This window comes from Alligator mississippiensis, chromosome 8, assembly GCF_030867095.1.
Source record: "Alligator mississippiensis isolate rAllMis1 chromosome 8, rAllMis1, whole genome shotgun sequence".
Lineage (NCBI taxonomy): Eukaryota > Metazoa > Chordata > Crocodylia > Alligatoridae > Alligator > Alligator mississippiensis.
This window is the reverse complement of record NC_081831.1, coordinates 23,481,098-23,501,079: the sequence shown is the minus strand read 5'-3', so window position 1 is coordinate 23,501,079 and position 19,982 is coordinate 23,481,098. Positions and strand designations below refer to the sequence as shown.

General features: G+C 50.6%; 1 protein-coding gene across 8 annotated transcripts in view; it reads left to right on the top strand.

Moving 5' to 3' along the window:
- The window catches only part of SMARCA4 (SWI/SNF related, matrix associated, actin dependent regulator of chromatin, subfamily a, member 4), a 52,948-nt gene extending 49,601 nt beyond the window's left edge, over nt 1-3,347 (top strand). For 7 of the 8 annotated variants that reach the window (XM_019486180.2, XM_014606277.3, XM_019486179.2 and 4 more), the window contains 4 exons: nt 1,260-1,361; nt 1,725-1,857; nt 2,491-2,630; nt 2,850-3,347. In XM_019486180.2, coding sequence (XP_019341725.1) covers nt 1,260-1,361; nt 1,725-1,857; nt 2,491-2,630; nt 2,850-2,882 — 408 coding nt within the window. In that variant the 3' untranslated portion in view covers nt 2,883-3,347. The remainder of the gene's footprint in view (nt 1-1,259; nt 1,362-1,724; nt 1,858-2,490; nt 2,631-2,849) is intronic. The other variant, XM_014606276.3, reaches the window with a different exon arrangement.
- Nucleotides 3,348-19,982: the final 16,635 nt, after the last annotated feature.

The following is a 19,982-nucleotide window of genomic DNA, read 5'->3' as shown; positions in this document are numbered from 1 at the left end:
TAATGGCTATTGAACAGAATGGTTAGAGGTGTTTCCTCTGGTATCTCTAATGCAACAAATGATGGATGCCAAGGAAGGGTATTGAATAGGGGATAGATCATTAGAGATATCCAGTTCCATGCTGTCCCTCTATAGTATACACTTCTGCCATTGTTGGAGACAGGATAGATGGAACATTTTCACCCAGTGTGGCCCTTATGTGGTCCCCAGTTCCTAGCACCTGTATAAGTCCCCAGGCACATGACTTTGTGCTATTAAATTCTGGCTTGTTTCTGCTGCACTGCTCCACAATGGTCCAATCCATCCTGGACAGTGATCCAGTCTCCTTGGGACTGACTCATCCTCCCTACTTGACCTCATCCACAGATTTCTGGAGTGCGTGCTTGGGTCGCTAATGAGAACGTTCAAAGGCAGGTCCCAAGAACAAGGAATGCTGTCAGTGGCCTCTCTCCATCCCAACGCCTTTCCTTTCTGCGGGACATGCTGTCTCCTTGTTCACTGTAAAGTTCTAGCATCAGTCACCCCATCTTCCTCCCACTGGAGGGTGACTTCCTGCGAGGCACAATATCGTATTCTTTGCTTTAGTTTAGATGGATTATGTCCTTCATATTGTTCTGATCAAAGAAATTGGCCATCCTTTCCCAGATGGATATTGGGTTGGTCTGATAAACTCTGCCTTGGATAAAACCATACTCCATCTTATCCCATTTCCCCATTTGTCTCCATCTCTTTGACTGTTCTTTACCTCAAGGTCTGTACAAGGTCCCCACACAGCACTGAGGTCATGCCAGTCTCCTCCATATCATGGGCAAATGTGCACAGGAGAAGAGACTTCCCTCATGGTCTCTGCTAACCAGAGCTGGTGGCTCCAAGCAGCTGTTTCTTGGTTCTGTAAGATGCTGCTATCAGGCTGGGCACTACATTTGGGTTTGGCATCTCCCTGACAGCCGCCATCTCCTCACAGGAAGCGCAGACCTAGGGACAATGTGGGTAGGTCTCCATGGCTGCCCTGCATCATGGAGCAGTGGGGTCTCTCTGAGCTGGTGGGGAGTGGGCTTGGGATCATTGACTGTCCCAGGCAGCCTGAGGGCAGAGGCACATACAGCTAGCAAGTGAGCAGCCCAGAAACAGGTATGGGTGGAGCATCAGGGACAGCAGCACCCACAGAGCCAAGGGGTGGGACAGGGAGGCTCTGTATCTGGCCAATGAGTCATTGCTGACCATGTCCCATGTGAACCTGACCTCACCCCTCTCTGCAGGAACGCATCCGCAACCACAAGTACCGCAGCCTGAATGATCTGGAGAAGGATGTCATGCTACTGTGTCAGAACGCACAAACCTTCAATCTTGAAGGGTCTCTGGTAAGGCCCCACCCCATCCTGGTGCCTGACACATGGTGTGGGGTCCCCTCCCTCGCCCAATGACAAGGGACAGTGACTGAATCCGAACTCACTGGACTACACACCCCTTGAGACATTGCTAGTATCTTATTAGAACCCTCGAGCAAGTCGGACTCTAGAGGTTGCCCATTATGCACTAACGAAGGATTAAAGCAGTACTGTATCTAATTAAGGCAGGATTATTCCAAAGTACGAGACTCAACTCCCACTGTCTTCTAGAAGGTGTTGGGGTTGGGAGGAGCGCCATGGCTTGTGCACTGACTGGCACATGGAGCCAAGGGTTCCCTTCCCAGAAGTGACCTGCCCTGTCCTGCCCTCCCACAGATCTACGAGGACTCCATAGTGCTGCAATCCGTCTTCACCAGTGTGCGGCAGAAAATAGAGAAAGAGGAAGACAGTGAAGGTGAGGACAGTGAGGAGGAGGAGGAAGGAGAAGAGGAAGGATCTGAATCAGAGTGTGAGTACTCTTTTGCTGCCGCCTCTGCTAAGCAAGGAGCATGCGTGTCCATGTGGGAGTGCCCCTGCCTCGCTCTGCTCGCTGGAGAACCCTCTGCAAGGGTAGCAACCAGGTAGAGAAGGGACCACATGACCAGGGACCCACCACTCCCCTCCCCTCCTCCAGTGCAGGGGCAGCATGTTCAGGGGAAGGTCACACTGCCTCTGTGTTCTCTGTTCAGGGGACAGGGAGCAGATGCCAGGCTCTAGGGTGGCCTGAGCAGAAAACTAGGAGGTGATAACAGGGCAGATGGGGAATGCTTCTCTCCTCCCTGTTGCTTTTGAGTCCCCAGCTCCTCGGGCAGCTAAGTTCAAGGACAGCATGAGCCGTACTGGTGGGGGGCAGTGAGGTGGTTGTGGTGCAGGTGCCTGTGGGTCTTGCAAGGCATGGGGTGCCTGCGGGGAGCTGTAGCAAAAGACGCCAAGTTCGCACAGAGGTGGGATGCATCCACTGCATGTTCCTGTTAACAGGGAAGGGATGACATAGCAGAAGCACCGTGGTCACATGGCGATGCTGCCTCAGAAGGGCACCAGGCCCAGACCCAAGCACACATTCAGTCTCGCTATTACTGTGTCTCCTCATTCCTCTCTGTAGCTCGATCTGTCAAGGTGAAGATCAAACTGGGGCGGAAGGAGAAGGCACAGGACCGGTTGAAGGGGCGCAGGCGTACAAGTCGTGGCTCCCGGGCCAAGCCAGTGGTCAGCGATGACGACAGCGAGGAGGAGCAGGAGGAGGTAATGGCAGAGCTTCACCCTGCAGTTGCAGGCGAGTCGGGACAGGCACCTGGATGCCTGTGTGCCATGGTGTATAAACAGCAGGCAGGGCAGGCACGTGGCTCCCTGAGCTGCTGATCCGTCTCCAAAGCCTCAAATTCCTCCCTGGGGAAACATGCATTGTTTGGAAGGCAGCAACTCTGCTTCCAACCCCCCTCAGCATTTCCTCTTGCTTTCCAGGATCGCTCAGGAAGTGGCACCGAGGAAGATTAAGTGGCATTCCATGCCCCAGACGAGCGCTGACTGTTCCAAAGTGGAGATGCTGTATTCCCTTAGCTCTAACGGGTAGCGACACACGTAGTTCCAGACTCAAGTAAAACTGTATAAAAACTCTTCCATATTTATACTGCAGAGAGGATGTAGGACTGTTTGTGTCTTGCCTTGTCCTGGCATCGGTAGCGTTTGTAACAGCATTAACTGTTTAAAAGAATTATGAATTGGGGAACACTTGATATCTATTTTTTTTTCTTTCTATGGCAGTACTGTTTCAGTCGCAGTATCGAATCACTGTAGTTTTAAACCGTGGATGCATGTGCGTAGCAGTCCACTCCTAGTACTGTATTTTATGAAGCAGGTCCAATCGCCCGCTGCCCGCCAGTTGACGGGAGGGTGGCCGTGGTGACTGTGTGTGTCAATGTCACTGGATTTCAAACAGTAATAAATTAAACAAAAAATGGCTTTGAGGGGTTTTTTTTCTTTCTGACTGGGTGGGGGTGGGGGGTTTCACCTCTGCTCAGTTCATTTGACACCTTGAAGCAGCCCCATATTCCCTTGCCCACCCCCACATAGCATGGTCTATCTGCAGGTGGGTCCCTGCCTTGCTAAGCCAGACCCACCCCACTTTTGGTTCCTGGCAGCAGAAAAGGGGGGCACCAAGCAGCATCATGGTAGTTCTACCCAGGGTTCACACTAGACCTGAGCTATTTCAGCAGTGCTGAGGCCAGCTTTTACAGTATTTTTTGTGCCTCTGCTCCAGGGCACCAAAGTAACACCCGCCTGTCTGCTTAGCATGCGGAGTCAGGCAGACAGCTGGAAGCACAGTGTATCCAGATGGTTGTCAGACTCCAGTGTTTTTCCCAGCCCTGGAGCAAGTTCCTCAGGTGGTGCACATGGAACCAGTTTCTACTTGGTTCCCCCTGGGGGGCACTTTGTCTGCAGCCCTGAAGACAAGCAAATTATTTAATCAAATGGAAGCTGGGGTTGTGGAGCACTGTGACAGAGCTGCCTCAGACTGAGCAGTGTCCAGCAACTGAGTCTCGGCACCCAAAGGAAAGGATAGGAGTTGCCCAGTGGGTGAAGGCAGCTAATGTTTGCGGCCAACCGCGGGCTGCAGGTATCTCCTGTCTTTTCAGCAAGATCCACAAGGTGGGGGTGTTGTTGCATCCAGCTGCTGGGATGCCGGCTGGTAGTACAGTCTCAAGCTGCATCTCGGGGTGTCACTGCTGTTGAAGGGTTACAAATACAAGTTGCTTGCTGGAGCTCATCTGTGAGCAGCATGGAGCAGTCTGAGCCAAGAGGGGAAATACCTCCTCTTCTCTGCTGTGCAACTAAGTGTTAGACTCCATGGACACAGAGCGTCTTCTTTGCTCTCCCCACTGGCCTTCTCTGGGCTTGGTGGAGATCCCATAATCAGCAATAAAATTATTTGAACTTTTGTGTCACCAATGGAAATCGAGGAGCCAGCAGCTAGGCCCAGGAGAGAGGCACGGTTGCATACAACCCTTGCCATAATGTTGGGTCTTTGTCTGGTCTGTGCAGTATCCTGCTCCCAGAATATGTGAATTGCACGTGCACAGATAAAGCCTCAAGGAAACAGGAGTTTCCTCTTGAAGCCATGGCCTCTGCAGAGCCAGCCCATTCTGTGACCAGTGAGCATGGCCAAAGAAATCTGGTAACAAATGCTTCATTCCATCCATCCTCACAGGTACCAGCTGACTTAGCCCGCTCTCTTGCCCATTCATGGACCATGTGGCAGAGGCCACGACAGAGCCTGTGTCTCAGGCAGCAGTGTTCACCAGGGCCCAGTGGGCACAGACACTGTTCCCTCGCTTAAGGCACGCTGACATCATCTGCCCACGTAAGCTGAATCTGGGAAGCTGGCTTGCCTCACCCCCGCCCCCGACCCGCACAGTGGAGACTGACTTCCTCTGTACTACTTGTCATTTCCTTTTCCCTTTCTCTGCAGGGTACGGCATGTCCCAGCAGCAACACAGTCCTGTGTTGTGTTCCAGTTGGGGGAGGTGGGAAGGAGGGCAATACAACCCTCCTTTTCCTAAGGTGGGGGTTCTAATGCACTGGGTTTTCCAAAGCAGCAACAACCCAAGCAGAAGGGCAGGAAGTGGGGATGAGTGGCAGGCAAGAGAGGTAGTAATAAGCAGGGGGTATTCCCTGACACGGCCTTGAGCAGCTTGCCCCACCTGAAAGCATGTTGGTGCTGAGGGCAGCTGGGAAAGTAAAGCCCAATAGCTGTTCCCAGGCAACTACTCGTGCTGCTCCTCCAGGACAGGGCTTAACAGGCAGTGCTTGGAACAGGATGAGGCAGGAAGCGTGTGCACACATGTGATGTTTGCCTGGCTCAGTTATTGAGCACATCTCTTCCCAAGCAACCCAGCATGTGGTCGAGCCTCAAGCTGTGCTCGCAGTAACTCTGCACTCGTTCCAAGCTTTTCCAGCTCTGCTGGAGCCACCAGGGGTGTTTAGCTGGGGAAGGTCAGGCAGGGAAAATTGGACCCTGCTGAATGGCAACTGCTCTTCGCATCCTTCCCCTGAACCATATATGAAGGAAGCTGGGACATGCTCCCTCTGATAGGAGGCTCTTTCACAGGTGGAGACAGGGTGAAGGTACAACAGGGCATAGTCCTAGTATAGCCCATGTGCCACCCAGACAGCTTTAAGACCCTGGGTTCAAGCCATAGGGTGCCATGGCTAGGGCAAGCAGCCTGGCTTCTAGCAACATCACACACTTCATGACTGGGCCTTATTGGCAAAGAATATTTCTTCACACACCCACAGCACTGCATGCAAACAGCCCTCCCTGAAGGGGGTGTGGGCACAGAAAGAGTCAGGGCCTGACTTGGCCAGGAGATGCCTCTGTGTGGTCAGCTTTGCCAACCATGGTCTTAGAATCATAGAAAGTTAGGGATGGAAAGGACCTCAGGAGGTCATCTAGTCCACCCCCTGCTCAAGCAGGACCAGCCCCAACTAGATCATCCCAGACAAAGCTTTGTCTAGCCAGGTTTTGAAAACCCCCAAGGATGGAGCTTCCACCACCTCTCTGGGTAACCTGTCTCAGTGTTTTACTACCCTCCTAGTATGAAAATTCTTCCTAATATCTAACCTAAACTTCCCTTGCTGCAACTTGAGACCATTGCTCCTTGTTCTGTCATCTGTCACCGCTGAGAACAGTCCAGCTCCATCCCCTTTTGAACCCCCCTTCGGGTAGCTGAAGGCTGCTATTAAGTCTCCTCTCAGTCTCCTCTTCTCTAGACTAAACAAGCCCAGTTCCCTCAGTCTTTCCTCATAAGTCATGTTTCCCAGCACCCTCACCATTTTTGTCAGCCTCCACTGGACTCTCCAATTTCCCCACCTCTTTTTTTGTAGCAGGGGGCCCAAAACTGAACACAGTACTCCCAGTACTTTCAGCTTGGTGTCATCTGAAAGCTTGCTGAGGGTGCTCTCTATACCATCTTCCAGGTCATTGATGAAGACATTGAACAAAACCAGCCCAGGACTGACCCCATGGGCACTCCACTTGATACCAGCTGCCAACTACACATCAAGCCATTGATTACTACCCTCTGAGCCCGATGCTTCAGCCAGTTTTCTATCCACCTTACAGTCCATTCATCCAGCCCGTACTTCCTTATTTTGCTGTGAGAATGCTGTGGGAGACTGTATCAACAGCCTTGCTAAATTCAAGTTACACCACATCCACTGGTCTGCCCACATCCACAGAATCAATCATCACAAAAGGCAATCAGTTTGGTCAGGCATGACTTGCTGTTGGTGAATCCATGCTGACTGCTCCTAATCACTTTAATCTCCTTCAAGTACTTAGAAATAGATTCCTTGAGGATCTGCTCCATAATTTTTCCAGAGACTGAGGTGAGGCTGACTGGTCTGTAGTTCCCTGGATCCTTCATTTTCCCTTTTTTAAATATGGGCATTTGCCCTTTTCCAATCATCTGGTACCTCTCCTGATGGCCATGAGTTTTCAAAGATAATGGCCAATGCTCTGCAATCACATTGGCCAACTCCCTCAGCACCCTCAGGTGCATCCCATCCAGCCCTATGGACCTGTACACGTCCAGCTTTTCTAAGTAGTCCCTAGCCTGTTCTTTCACCACTGAGGACTGCTCACCTCCTCCCCAAACTGTGCTGCCCGGTGCACTAATCTGGGACCTGACCTTGCCTGTGAAGACGGAGGTGAAAAAAGCATTGAGCACTTCAGCCTCTTCCTCATCCTCTGTCACAGGGTTGCCTCCCCCATTCAGTAAAGGACTCACACTTTCCCTGATCCTCCTCTTGCTACCAACATACTTGTAGAAACCCTTCTTGTTACCCTTCACATCCCTTGCTAGCTGCAACTCCAGTTGCACTTTGGCCTTCCTGATTTCATCCATGCATGTCCAAGCAATGCTCTTATATTCTTCCCTAGTTATTTCTTCAAGTTTCCACTTCTTATAAGCTGCCTTTTTGCAATTTAGTTTACTGAAGAGTTCCCTGCTAATCCAAGCTGGTTTTCTGCCATACTTGCTAGTTTTCCTGGGCATCAGGATGGTTTGTTCCTGCACTCTCAGTAAGGCTTCTTTAAAGTACAGCCAGCTCTCCTGGACTCCTCTTCCCTTGTCTGGCTTCCCAGGGGATCCTGTCCATGAGTTCCCTGAGCAAGGTGAAGTCTGCTTTTTGAAGTCCAGGGTCCTTACTCTGGTGTTCTCCATCCTTCCGTTCCTCGGGATCCTGAACTCAGTCATCTTGTGGTCACTGCTGCCCAAGTTGCCATCCACTACTACATTCCCCACCAATTCTTCCGTGTGAGCAGCAGGTCAAAAAGAGTACAGCCCCTAGTTGGCTGCTCCAGCACTTGCTCCAAGAAGTTGTCCCCAACACTCCAAATACTTCCTGGATTGCCTGCGCACTGCTGTATTGCCCTCCCAGCAGATGTCAGGACCAGCACTGTCTTGTCCATGGTAGGGATGCCGGGGCTGTTGCTGTGCACAAAGACTCTGGCTTATTTCACATTGACTTCCTTTGTGTGATGCTTTGCATCATTGCAACTGTCTTCCTGGGGACAGTTGGGGCAATCTGTTTGTCTCCAAACTGACAGCTCTTCTCCGCCCCAACCAGCTCAGCAGCACTGTGTGCAGGATGTGATGGAGAAGGCACCAAAGCAGAAGCTGGACTGAACTGCTGTTCCCAGCACCAGATCTGCAGTGTCCACAGGTCCTGCTGTTTTGCTGGGATGAAGACACCCAGTGCTGCACCCCATGCCCTCAGGGCTCCATCCATCAAGAACATCTCTGAGCCTGGGAGAATACCCTGCAGCAAGCAAATCTCATCAGGCCAGGCACCATACTACATGCTGCCCCTCTCTCACAGTAAGAGTTGGGGATGCCAAGTGTATCCCCAGTCTGTGCAGATGTCAGCCTGTGGGGTTTCTGCCTGGGCTGGCTGTATACAGGCAGCTTTCCCTGTATCCAGTCTCGCTGTCCCTCCCAGAGCAGAGCAGCCAGCAAAGTCTCCTGCCCCATCCATCCTGCACTGGCTGCAGAGAGAGAGGATCCCCTCAGGGCTATAAGTGGCTGCAGTGGCGATGCATAATGGGTGCACAGGGGTGCATGTACACCCCGAGAGCGCTGGTGCACCGCCTGATGGCCGCTCTTGCCACTTAGCCAATGGGCAGCGGGGACAGATGGGAATGCCAGTGCCCACCCTGCAAGTGCCGGCTGATTGCTGCACTTGCTGCAGCCGCTTCCGGGAGTGGCTGCAGTGACCAGCCAGCGCTTGCTCCCAGAAGCAGCTGCAGCGAGCACAGTGATTAGCTGCAGTGATCAGCTGTCAAGGGATTGCCCTAGGAGGACACCCCCCCCCCAGGATCCCCAGTAGGGGATACCCCCCAGTCAGTGGGATCAGCTGTGGGCTCCCCCCTCCCCCGCACCCCCCCCCCCGGTCAGTGGGACTGGTTGCAGGGGGGGCATGTGCCCATGACTAAGGCAGCACCAGTCGCCCATGAGTGGCTGGGACACCTCTTAGCAGCCTTCTGCTTAGGGGGCTTATGGCCACTTTTGTTTGCATGCAGTCCTGCCTCTGAGCTGAGCCAAACGCAGGCCAGGACCTGGCGCAATGCACCTGCTCCAGCACTGGGAGATGCACCATGTTCATGGGGTGTGTGGAGTGAAGGTTTGGACAGGGAGACACCAAGGCAAGAGTCCCAAGAACAAATTCTGGCCCTGAGCTCCATTTCTCTTGAAGAACAAGTTACTAAAAGGGGCTACCACTACCCATCCTGGCAGCAACTACATCTCAGCCTAGGAGATTTGCCAAAGCAAGTGTCCAGCTCTGGCTACCTCTCCCTGGGAGTCTGCCTGGCAGCTTGCCCCTGGGATTCCGCTCATGCTCCACATACTTCTCCCATCCTGTCCCTCTTCCCTGGGAGTGGCTCAGCCAACCAGAGAAGCAGCGGGGAGGAGCCATGGAGTGGTCTGATTTTCCTCTCACGTAGTAGACCACACTCATCAGCCCATGGGCGTGTCTCTCTGAGAGGCCTCCGGGGTTACTCGATGCAGGGAGCTGGTTGGGGCTGAGTCCTAGTGTTATGGTATGGCTCTGTACCATCGCCCATTTTTTTAATTAAAGTCACCAGCTAATTAATTGATACTTTTTGTATGTTTGCTAGTGTTGTAAGAGGGTGGCTTTGCATGCTAGTGTCACTCATGGGCTTGCTTAACCAGGAGAAATCCAACTTGGAAATTCTGGGCTTGCTTCAGGGGACTTTGGAGGAGGTTCCTGGGCACTGTCCAGCAAGGGGCAAACTCCCCTGCCCCAGGCATGATTAGGGGGGTGCTGCTGGCAGGTCCCGGAGTAAAGGATGCACTTGTTCTCTAGTCTGTTTCCCAGCTTGCTGAATCCACCATGAAAGGGATTTTTGGGGCAACTGGTGTTTCTCAGTGACTCTTCCAACAGCTGAACTTTGAACTCTAAGAGCTGGTGTATCCCATGCTCCAGCACAGACAGGCATAGATCCCCCACTCCATCCCTCCCTGCTAGCTACGGGGTGGTCCAAGGGCCAGATCACAGCAGGCACGTTATTGAATAGAACAGAGCAGGAAAAAGTGGCTAAGTGATTTGCCTATGGTCACACAGGGAGTCCATGACAGAGCAGACCTGAGCTGAGCCCAGGTCTATGTTTTTTGGAGAGGTGGGTGAGGAGTTGATTCATTTCTGCAGCTCTTGGCTGGATGTGACAGTCTTTTACTGGCCTCCAGCTTCTCTTCTCACCACTGTCATCCATCCTCTGAGACTAACAAAGGGGCAGTAAGTGATTGATGCTCTCAGCTCTGAGCCTAGAGTTGCACAGACCGCTCTCCTCAAACAGCCAGAAAGAGCCTTGTGCCAAATGGTGCACCAGGGTTCTCTGGTGATACTGACCCAAGACTATGCCCTTGGAGCTGGGAGCCAGGCTTGTTTCCACATTGCTTTCATGTGACTCTTGCCATTCATGCTGTTTACTCAGGCAAAAGTGTATAAAGGCAGAGGAAATGTTGTACTCTGTATCAGTGAGGCTGTAGCTTCCAGGCAGCAAAGGGGCGGGGGGAAGAAAGGAAAGAGATTCCCTGGAAGGAAGTCCTGAATACAACTGAGCTGAGCTAACCCACAGCGCTGAGAGGAGGATAAGGGGGAAAGGAGGCTGAGGGCCAGAGGCAGGATGTGACTGTTCCAGGAGTGGACGAGTAGCCAGGAGTAGTAGTACAATGGTTACAGCAAGGAGAAGACATCTGGATTCCTGGCTTCTCTTCCAAGCTCTCGGGGATAGTATTTTTTGCAGGAGTTACAACAGGGAGGAGAAACCAGGACTCCTGGGTTCTAGGATGGTGGACATAGAGACTGGGAGTCATGGTGTATTGTGCTGATGGCAAGAGACAGCCACTTGCCTTCTCTGTTTCTGTGCAGGTTACCTGTCTTTGTAGGGGGTCCAGTCTTTGTAAGGCTCCAGTGTCAGTGGCTGAGATTATTCTCTCCTCTGTGGCTCTGGTCTGAGTTGGTCAGGCAGTTGGTGCCTGTGCAGAGCTGGAGGGAGCCCAACTATGGGAAGCAAAGAGCTCAATCAGAGTCACGACAGACTCCCAGGCTTGCACCCACTTGGTAATTAAGCAGCTCTGAATGAATGGGAACCCCTAAACTCTGGCCTCCCTTTTGTTCTGGGCCATGACCATGTCACCCACACACTCTTGCCATCCAGCCCCCACCCTGCCACAGCCCAAGGCTGCTGTGTACGTAGCAGGACTTTCTGTCCTAATCAAGGCTCCTGCGACGCGAGTCTAATGGTTTCATACGGGGGGAGCAGGCACTTCCCAAGGCTCCTGGCAAAGGAGAACCAAGTCCAGGTCTTGCAGCTGCCTGCCCTGTGCTGGCACTGCTCAGCCCAGGGTGCCAAACCCCTCCTGGCAGTCCCCAGGACCTCCTCTATTGGGGATCCCCATGTCAGGAGAGGATGCCCTGCACTCACCCCAAGAACAGACATCTCTTCTTCTGAGCCCAGGCAAATAAAGGGGAAAGCACCAGGGTGGAGATGGGTACCCAGGATGCTTGGCTAGTTCAACTGGACCCAGGCGGTTTTTGTCTATCCTTTCTCTGCTCTGCCCCTCAGAATGACCCTCTGCCTCCCAGGGTGTTAACAAGGCCCCCATCCAGAAGGGCCATTTTCATGGGAAGGTACTTTATGTTGTAGCTAGAGCCTGACACCCCAAGTTCTGGTTCCAGCCCATGTAGGGAGGTGTCTTTGTGATTCAGTGAAGCCAGGACACCTGGGTTCTGTCTGAGCTCTGGGAAGGAAATAGGAACTCTGTTCAAAGAGCAGAGGGGGCCGGGGCCAGGATGCCTGGTTTCTATTCCCACCTTTAGGAGCTGCGTATCCTTGTGACACAACAAAGGCACTTAGTCATGACTCTCTTCTTGGTTCTACCCCAGCCCTATGCCCATGATCTAATAACTTCAGCTGTTTATAAAGCAGCAATGCTGCCCTGCCTTTATCAGAGGGTTAACTAGTCAGTGTAGGTAGGAGGATTAACTGATGTTTGATTGCATGGAACAAGGAGTCCTGTGATGGAAGGGGATAAGGAACAGGTAATCTCTTGTATTGGGAAAGGCAGCCAGAGGCAGGGGCCTTGGCCAGCTGTACTCATGTTTTGCTCCCTGGGATTATGTCAGTCCTCTACAAAATCAACAGCTGGGACCCTTGCATGAAGCTCATTCGTAGACAGAAGGGAGTAGTCACTGCGGAGCTGGGCATCTGGATCTGATTCTTCCCAGGATAGCCAGAAAGGAGAAAGAAATAGGGGTCCCTTTTGGGTACTCACAAGGGCAGGGTGAAGTAGGCATCATGGTGGAGCTAGTGTTGGTAGTGAGCTGCAGGTGAGCAAGTCAGCAGGAGTAGGCAGAAGATGACATCAGTTCATGCCGCACTGTGTTTTGTGTCACCTTCTCAACTGTGTCCCTGGGATGGTCCAGGCAAGAATGATCTTGCCTCAGGAAAGCCTTCGGCAACATGACTCTTCAGGGCCCTACCAGCCGTTTTCTAGGACTCTGTTGCAGCAAGAGAACTCCCTGAAGCCTAAAGACAAGGAACAGTAGGGAAAAGCAGGGATCCAAAGACTCAGATCTAACCCTGCCTCAGAGAGAACCTCTTCACTTTGGCACAAGTAATGAAAATGGTTAGGGCAACAAAAATGGTGAGGGGACTGGGGATCATGACTTATGAGGAGAGGCTGAAGGAACTGGGCTTATTTAGTCTGCAGAAGAGAAAACTGAGTGGAGATTTAATAGTAGCCTTCAACTACCAGAAGAGGGGGGTCAAAGAGAATGGAGCTAGACTGTTCTCAGTGGTGGCAGATGATAGAACAAGCAGCAATGGTCTCAAGTTGCAACAGTGGAAGTTCAGGTTAGATATTAGAAAAAAAACCTCTCTCACAAGGAGGGTAGTAAAACACTGGAACAGGCTGCTCAGAGAGGTTGTGGATTCTCCCTCTTTGGAGGTTTTTGAGCAGGAGTTGGACTAGATGACTTCCTGAGGTCCCTTCCAACCTTAACTTTCTATGATTCTAAGTAAAGCTGCTGTGGGGCAAGTCATGAGGGAAGGCACCTGGAGGTGAGGAAGGGAATGGTGAGATGGGAAGCGTTAATTAGACCTTGCTGGACCTGAGAGGACACACGAGGCCCAAACAAGTGCCAACCCCTTTCTTCAGTCACCAGGGCCCCCTCGCTCTGCTCTAGCACTTTCCAGCAGTACAGCTCCAAGCACTTTACAAACAGAGACCAAAGCAGTACTTCCAGATGGAGAAACTGAGGCACGGGGCAGGGAAGCAACTTTTCCAAGGCCAACAGTAGGACTGGGTCTAGACCCCAGGCACTCTGGATCCCAGTCCCACACTGTACCTGGAGTCTACACTGCACCCTCCTCTCTCCAACTCTTGTTTGTTGATCCAGGTGCAAGCAAAGGCCCATAGAAGAGGGCAGGAAAGCCGAGGACAGACAGATGCAGCAGCTGGTTTTGATGCCTCTGCAGACAATCAAAACCAGCTGCTGCAGCTGTCTGTCCTCGGCCTTTCTGCCCCCTTCTATGGGCCTTTGCTTGCACCTGGATCATTTTCTTCCATGGCCAACCCCAAGGAGAGACTCTCACCAGAAATATGAAGCAACATGCACAGGTTGCTTATGCCCTGAAGAGATGGCTGGGAACCTTTGGCTACTACTGCTGGGAAAGGCAGATTGAGTAAACTAATGTTTCTTGGATTTTCCAAAGCCCTGCAAAGGAGGGGAAAAAACCTGGAATTCAATGTTGTTAATTTCAAAATGTTCTGTTCTGGGGAAAGGGAACCTCTGTTATCTTCTTTCAAAGTTACATTTTGAGCATTGAACTGATATTTTGGGTTAGTGACAGCATCATTACCCCGTGCCCCCACGAAAATAATGTCAGAATCAGTACGGTGAGGTACAAGTGGAACAATGTTAAATGTCAACCCCAGACTATCCTGAAGCAACACTTGAAGGTGTTTGTCTGACTGTATTCTGACTCCCTGGAAATTTTTTTTAATATTTGGATTTAGTTTCAAAGCAGGTAGAGATGAATTTCAGAATGTCAGTGTTTTCGGTCAAGTCAAGACGTCAGGTTCTGATTGAATCTGTTTACATCACAGTCAGTGCCTGCCACTCCTGGGTTTAGATCCTGGGCAAAAACCACCTGAGAACTCAGCAATTCAGGCAGTTAGTTGTGCTCCCTGCCTCTCAGCTGATCTCTGAACCAGCTAGTTTGAAGCCAGCATGGGACTGTCCATGTTGTCCTGCAGTCAGAGCTGGTACTGCTTGTGTATGGCTGTGTCTTCATCCCCCTCCCCACAACCTGCTGCTGAGCTGAGAATGTGAAGTATCATCAGTGACAGAGATAGGGACTGGCAGAGGCATGTAAGGAGAGAAAGCAAGTGCAGCCTCCCAGACACCAATCTCAGCCTGGACTTAGTTGGCAGCAGCAGAGGATCTTGTGGACTTTATGCTGCAGCAGCCAGGGGCTGAAGTGTTATTTAAATGTAAATATGCCAATTAAGAGCCAGGCCTGTATTTGCTGTTTAGCTGTACTCTGAGCCCAAACAGAAGAGCCTGCGAGGTCACTATAGAACTTGGATGACATTCTCCCCTGGAGAGTACTGGGGATGGGAGAAGAAAAGCAAAAAATATTGAAGAAACTGTGGCCCCCCTCCATTCAGCCTGGCTGGGCCAGGATAGCTGTGCTGGGAAGCAGGGAACTCTGTGTACTTAGCTTCTGTTTAGCCTCTGCCACTTACTAAGTAGTTTATAATTTAAGCCAGGGGCAGGCAACCCCTGGCACAGGTGCCAGAGCAAGGCTTGAGAAGGCATTTTGCTTGGCATGTGTGCCACAGGATGGATGGCAGGGAAGGTGCCAGGGCTGTGCTCCCACAACAAGGATCAGGCCCCTCGTAGCTCCTCCACCATCTGCCCCTGGTGTGCCAACATCTTACAAGTCAAGGTTGCGGTTGTTTTTGGCTCTCTGCCCAAAAGCATCACCGACCCCTGGTTTAGGCTATGCTTGCACCAGCCAGTTTCTCAGGTAGATGAATCCTCTGTTTGTATCACTTTAATTGGAAGAGGTAACTTTTCAACAATCACATTACTAAAAGGTCATTGGGACAAATTATTACTAAATTAGATCCTTTGATGTGATATGAAATCAATCATTTTCCCCTTGAGATCAGCTTCATGGGTGCTTCTGTATGCCCTTCCCCCCACCACACACATCCATACACATGGGCTCAGTACCCATGCTGGACTTGGTATGCCTTTCCTGATGTCCCCTAGCTCATGTACTTGGGAATATCAAAAATATGCTAGGTTAGAAATATGCACCAAAAATCACATCTGCTATATCTTTGCTCTTGCCTGGTTCATGGCCGGCTGTATATGTGGCCAGGAGGCAGCTAGTTCTATTCATGTTTGCATAAATAGTGTGAGCAGATGACCCAAAACTTCATCCTTGAACATGGAGGTGATGAGATTTTGGCCAGACTGTTTGCAGTGACGCACGCTGCAGCTGGAGATGTCAAGGCCTGGTGACACCTGTATTGCTTGTACTGCCTTGCCTCCCCTTCATGTAAACAGAGTGACCCTTCATTCTGAACATAGAAGCTTGAGTTTTCCAGTGCAAAATGGAGCATCCCTGTAGCATATGTGAAACAATCAGTTAGCTCAGTTTCTGGATGTGGATAAACCTTTTGTGGTCAGAATGTAGCCAATTGTGCTGAGAAGACACAGGGCATAGCAGGGACTTTGTCTCTCTCCTGTCTCTGGGTTATCTCAGCAGAGCCCAGAGGATCTACTCACTGCAGGGGTTTTCAAACTTTTTGGGTCAGGGTACCCCCAGTGGCTGGATGCAGAGCAGTGTACCCCCTGCAGCTGGACTCAGAGTGGGCAGGGGGTACGTATGTGTGTGGGTGTTGTGTGGCCAAAAGCAAAGCAGAGGGAGCCACCACATCAAGTTTCCTATGTCCCCTGTGTCTGGCCAGGCAGGCAGTGCCTGCACCGCAAAGCAGGATCATATGTGGCGGCACTCCATCCCCACCCGCCTGCACATATACCCTAAGACCTTCTCGCATACTCCTTGTTGACAACCCCATATCTACTGTAATGCTTAGAAAATAAGTCTTAAACCCAGTGCCATAGAAATTAAGTTTGGCACCCAGGGCAAAGCATGCAGTGGCAACCCATCCTCACCTCACACACAGATTCAGGGGGCACATGCCCGCCCATGCTTGCCCAGGAGTTCATACAGCAGCAGGAGGCGCCCTTCCCCCATCCCCATGCCCCCCCCCAAACAAGCAGCTCGTGGCTCCGTCCCATGCCCCTCCCTGGCTGGGCAGCACCTATTGGCTCCCCTTTGCTTTGGCGCCTGGGGTGGTTGCCCCACTTGCGTCCCCTTCCACCTTGCTATGGCACTGCTTAAACCTGCTGGAAAATCTGCTATTACTTGAGGAAAAGCTGATCCAAAAGGAGGGGGAGAAAGAGTAAGTGGAGAATCACAGGGTTGAAAGGGATTCAAGGGTTATCTGGTCCAAACTCCTGCACAAACATGAGTGCTAGTCTACCATTACTCTAGACACCTAGAACCATAGAAAAGTAGGGCTGGAAGAGACCTCCAGAGGTCATCTAGTCCAGTGCTTCTCAACCTTTTTTTTTGTACCAGGACTCATTTGTAAACATTGACAGCCAGTCCCGACCCAGTGGCTCTCCCTTCCAACCTGCTGCCCCCATGTCTCAGCCCCTCAGTATGCTGGGCAGGGGGTGAATGTGTGGGCTGGGCTAGGTATACGGGGAACACAGGAGTGGTGGGGCAAGCATCCCCTCTCAGGCTGGAACTCTGTTAGCCTGCAAGGAAAAGCTGTGGTTTCCCATGCTTTTCTCTTTTAAAGAAGAATCCATCTTTAAAGTTTGTTCACAATCCTTTCATATATTCTTGAGACCCAACTTTGGGTCGCAACCCATGGGTTGAGAAACGCTGGTCTAGTCCACTGATCCCAGCTCCGGGGGACCAGTTCTCTCCATCAGTCTGGGTTAGTGGGTTTGGGTGAAAGGGCAGTCCTGGGATCAAGGCTAAACACCTTTATAAGCCAAGCCTGTAAACTATGTTTTGCCTACAGGTCTGATTAAGCACAATGAATGCAATAATGGCCCTTACTGAGGTTTGCCAAACTCTTTTGAGTGCACCTGTGGAAAGGCATGCAGTGAGGGATACCATCGGGAACTGTTGCAATGCCTATTTGCCTTTCTCACGGTTGTTGTGGCAGTATGAATCCATGGACAAGATCTACCATGTTTCTAAAGAAGTCTCTGTACTGCCATGGATGCCACTCTTAATACTTTTTTAAAAGATTTTTTTTTCCAGGAGGTTTGTCCCCCACCAGAAGCCAGCCAGCTGGCAATCTTTGTCAAAGACAAGTCTAAACTCTGACCAGATGAGAAGTTGCTGTAACAATCACAGATTGTGAAGCACTGAAATCAGTTTGCAGTTACAGCTGCATAAACCATGGCAGTGCCAAATGAGTATCACTTTCATCAGCATGGGAAGTTTTGCTAAGTCATTAGAAGATGGTGAGAATTAATTCTGCTAAGTGCAAAGAAGGACTGGCCTTGCTAACCAGCTTTCTTCCAAGCGAAATGAAAACAGCAATCATGAGTAACATAGCTGGAGATCTGTGCGAGGTGCTACTCAAGGCAGTCAGTTCTGGGGTGAAACCAGTTCAGAATGATGCTACATTGGCCAAAGAGCATCTCTGGGTGCAAACACATGAAGTTGCTGGTCTGTTGGTTGGCTGTACATAAGGTAGGAGCAGGCTCCTTAATAGCATAGCAAGGCCAGGACAGGAAGTTGCAGCAAGAGAACTATTGCAGCTGCCTGCCCCTGTGTACACAGATAGGCTTGTTCTCTAGAAATGTCTAATTCCTCTGATCATTTTCTCCTCTAGCAGAAACCACCTCACAAGACTACCTAATACTAGCTAGCTGCTCCGGCCACTGCTGTCACTGAGAACAGCATACACATTTAAAGGAAAGTTGTGTGGAGTCAGCATTAACCTGCAGGACATGAACAAACCATGCTGTCAAGATGCTCATCATATGCACAATACTCTGGTACAGTAAAGTTATCCAGAATGAGGGCTCTATACTCAACCACGTGTTATTTGTCCAACTGATCCTTGTAGACAAATAGCAAATCAGGTCTGCACCTCTAATTTCCCACCCACTTGCTCATCCAATTTCTTCTCCTTCCCAGAGCTTTGTTGTCAAAGGGGGGAAGTCTTCTTCTCTGCAGAGGTAGGTATATAAGCAGAGCTCCCCAGTGGTGATGCAGAACATGCAACATAAAGAGTCTTTCTGCCAATGAAGAGTGCTAGGGCAGGAGTGTTAGGATCCAGCCCGTGGAGTGCTGGCATCTGGTCCCAGGTGCTGCCCTTGCATCTGGGTTGACCCACATGTCACTGGACTGGTCCCAAATGCAGGACCCAGGATGAGTGCTAGCCTGGACTGGCTGGTACGGGTGCTGTGTGCAACCTAGTCCAGGATCAGTTGTGGAAAGGGGAGCCCATATGTGGTGCGAGTCCCAGACCAGGCACTAGACCCACCATGGGGGTGGGGAGGAGGAAGGGGAGTCTGTGTGGCTGTGTCTTCCTCCCCCTCAGTCCTCACAACATTACAACCACCTCAGGATAAGACAAGGAACAAGCAAATAGTTTCCTTTAACTAAAACCAACTTTCCTGAGTTTGCTCTGAGCTGGTGGGGTCTCCATCTTAAAGATCTTGTGATGAGTTTCTCTGTCACCCAGAAGTTACTGCTACTTGAATTAGGAAGATCTTTGCCTCCAATTTATCCTTCAGCTCTTTATCTTTAAGCCAAAACTGCAGAGGAAGGGGACACATCCTTGTTGTACCATGGGAAAGAAAAAAAATCACCTGACTGTGCATTTCTCTTAGATACATTTGCAATTTCTGTTTCATTCATGTACTTTATGTTTGAATCTTTTACCCCTCAGACTTTGTGGGGTAGAGGGGAAGAGAAGAGAATTGTGGTCAGAAAAACCTGTTTCTGGGCTGCTTTACAAGCATTTCACCTTCCTTGGTTTTTTCCTTCCCTTCCCAGGCTCACTTTATCTCAGCCTGCCCCCCTTAAAAAAGCAAGCTACAAGACACTTCTCTGGCTTCTGGAAGTATCCCTGACTACAACATTAAAAACTTTATAATAAGTCCAGGCAGACTGTGATGTTGGGAGGATCCTTTGAAGCAAAGGTGAAATGAGAAGGGAGCAGCAAATGGAATGCCAACCCCCAAGATAACAGCCTGAACCTCTGCTTCACAGAGGCAGGCTAACAGCTCAGAAAAAAGTGGGCACTTGTCCCTGTAAACCGATCGGATGGGCCTTTTACAGGCATTTGCTTACGCCCCTTTTCACATAAGCCAAATTCCACTCATTTTAGTGCAGGGTTTGGTGGTATACACAGGTGGGTGTGAGCAGAGACAGGACCAGTTGTTTCTTTAAGGCCACATAAAAACTCTCTGCAGAAGACAGGCATTAAAGGCAATGTGTCCAGGCATTGAATTTTTATCAGAATAGTCTTTATTTCAGTGTGAGCAAGAAAATTGTTTAGCTTTGCTTCATGCTGTTGGAAGAGACTACTGGGAACTAAGAGAATGCAATATAATTTGGCTTGTTTCTTGGGCTCCTCCAAGTGCACCAAGATGCTTATTTGGGCTATCAGCTAGCATGAACTTATTCTCAATTGTTAACAGCCTTACCCTACTGGAGCATTCATCTTGACTGGTGATCCCTTTATTAATCAATACATATACCCACTGCCCTGCATTTCACTAACTCCTTTCACCTGCAGAAACCAAAGCACTTGACTAGCCTTAATAAGAGGCAAACGCCGAAAATTAGCTTAACTGTTGTAGTTAAGGGAAGTCCCTGAAAAGAAATCTACCTATCTGCTTTTGCAGACAATCTTTACGGGACATTTAAGCGATTAACAAAGTTCCTGC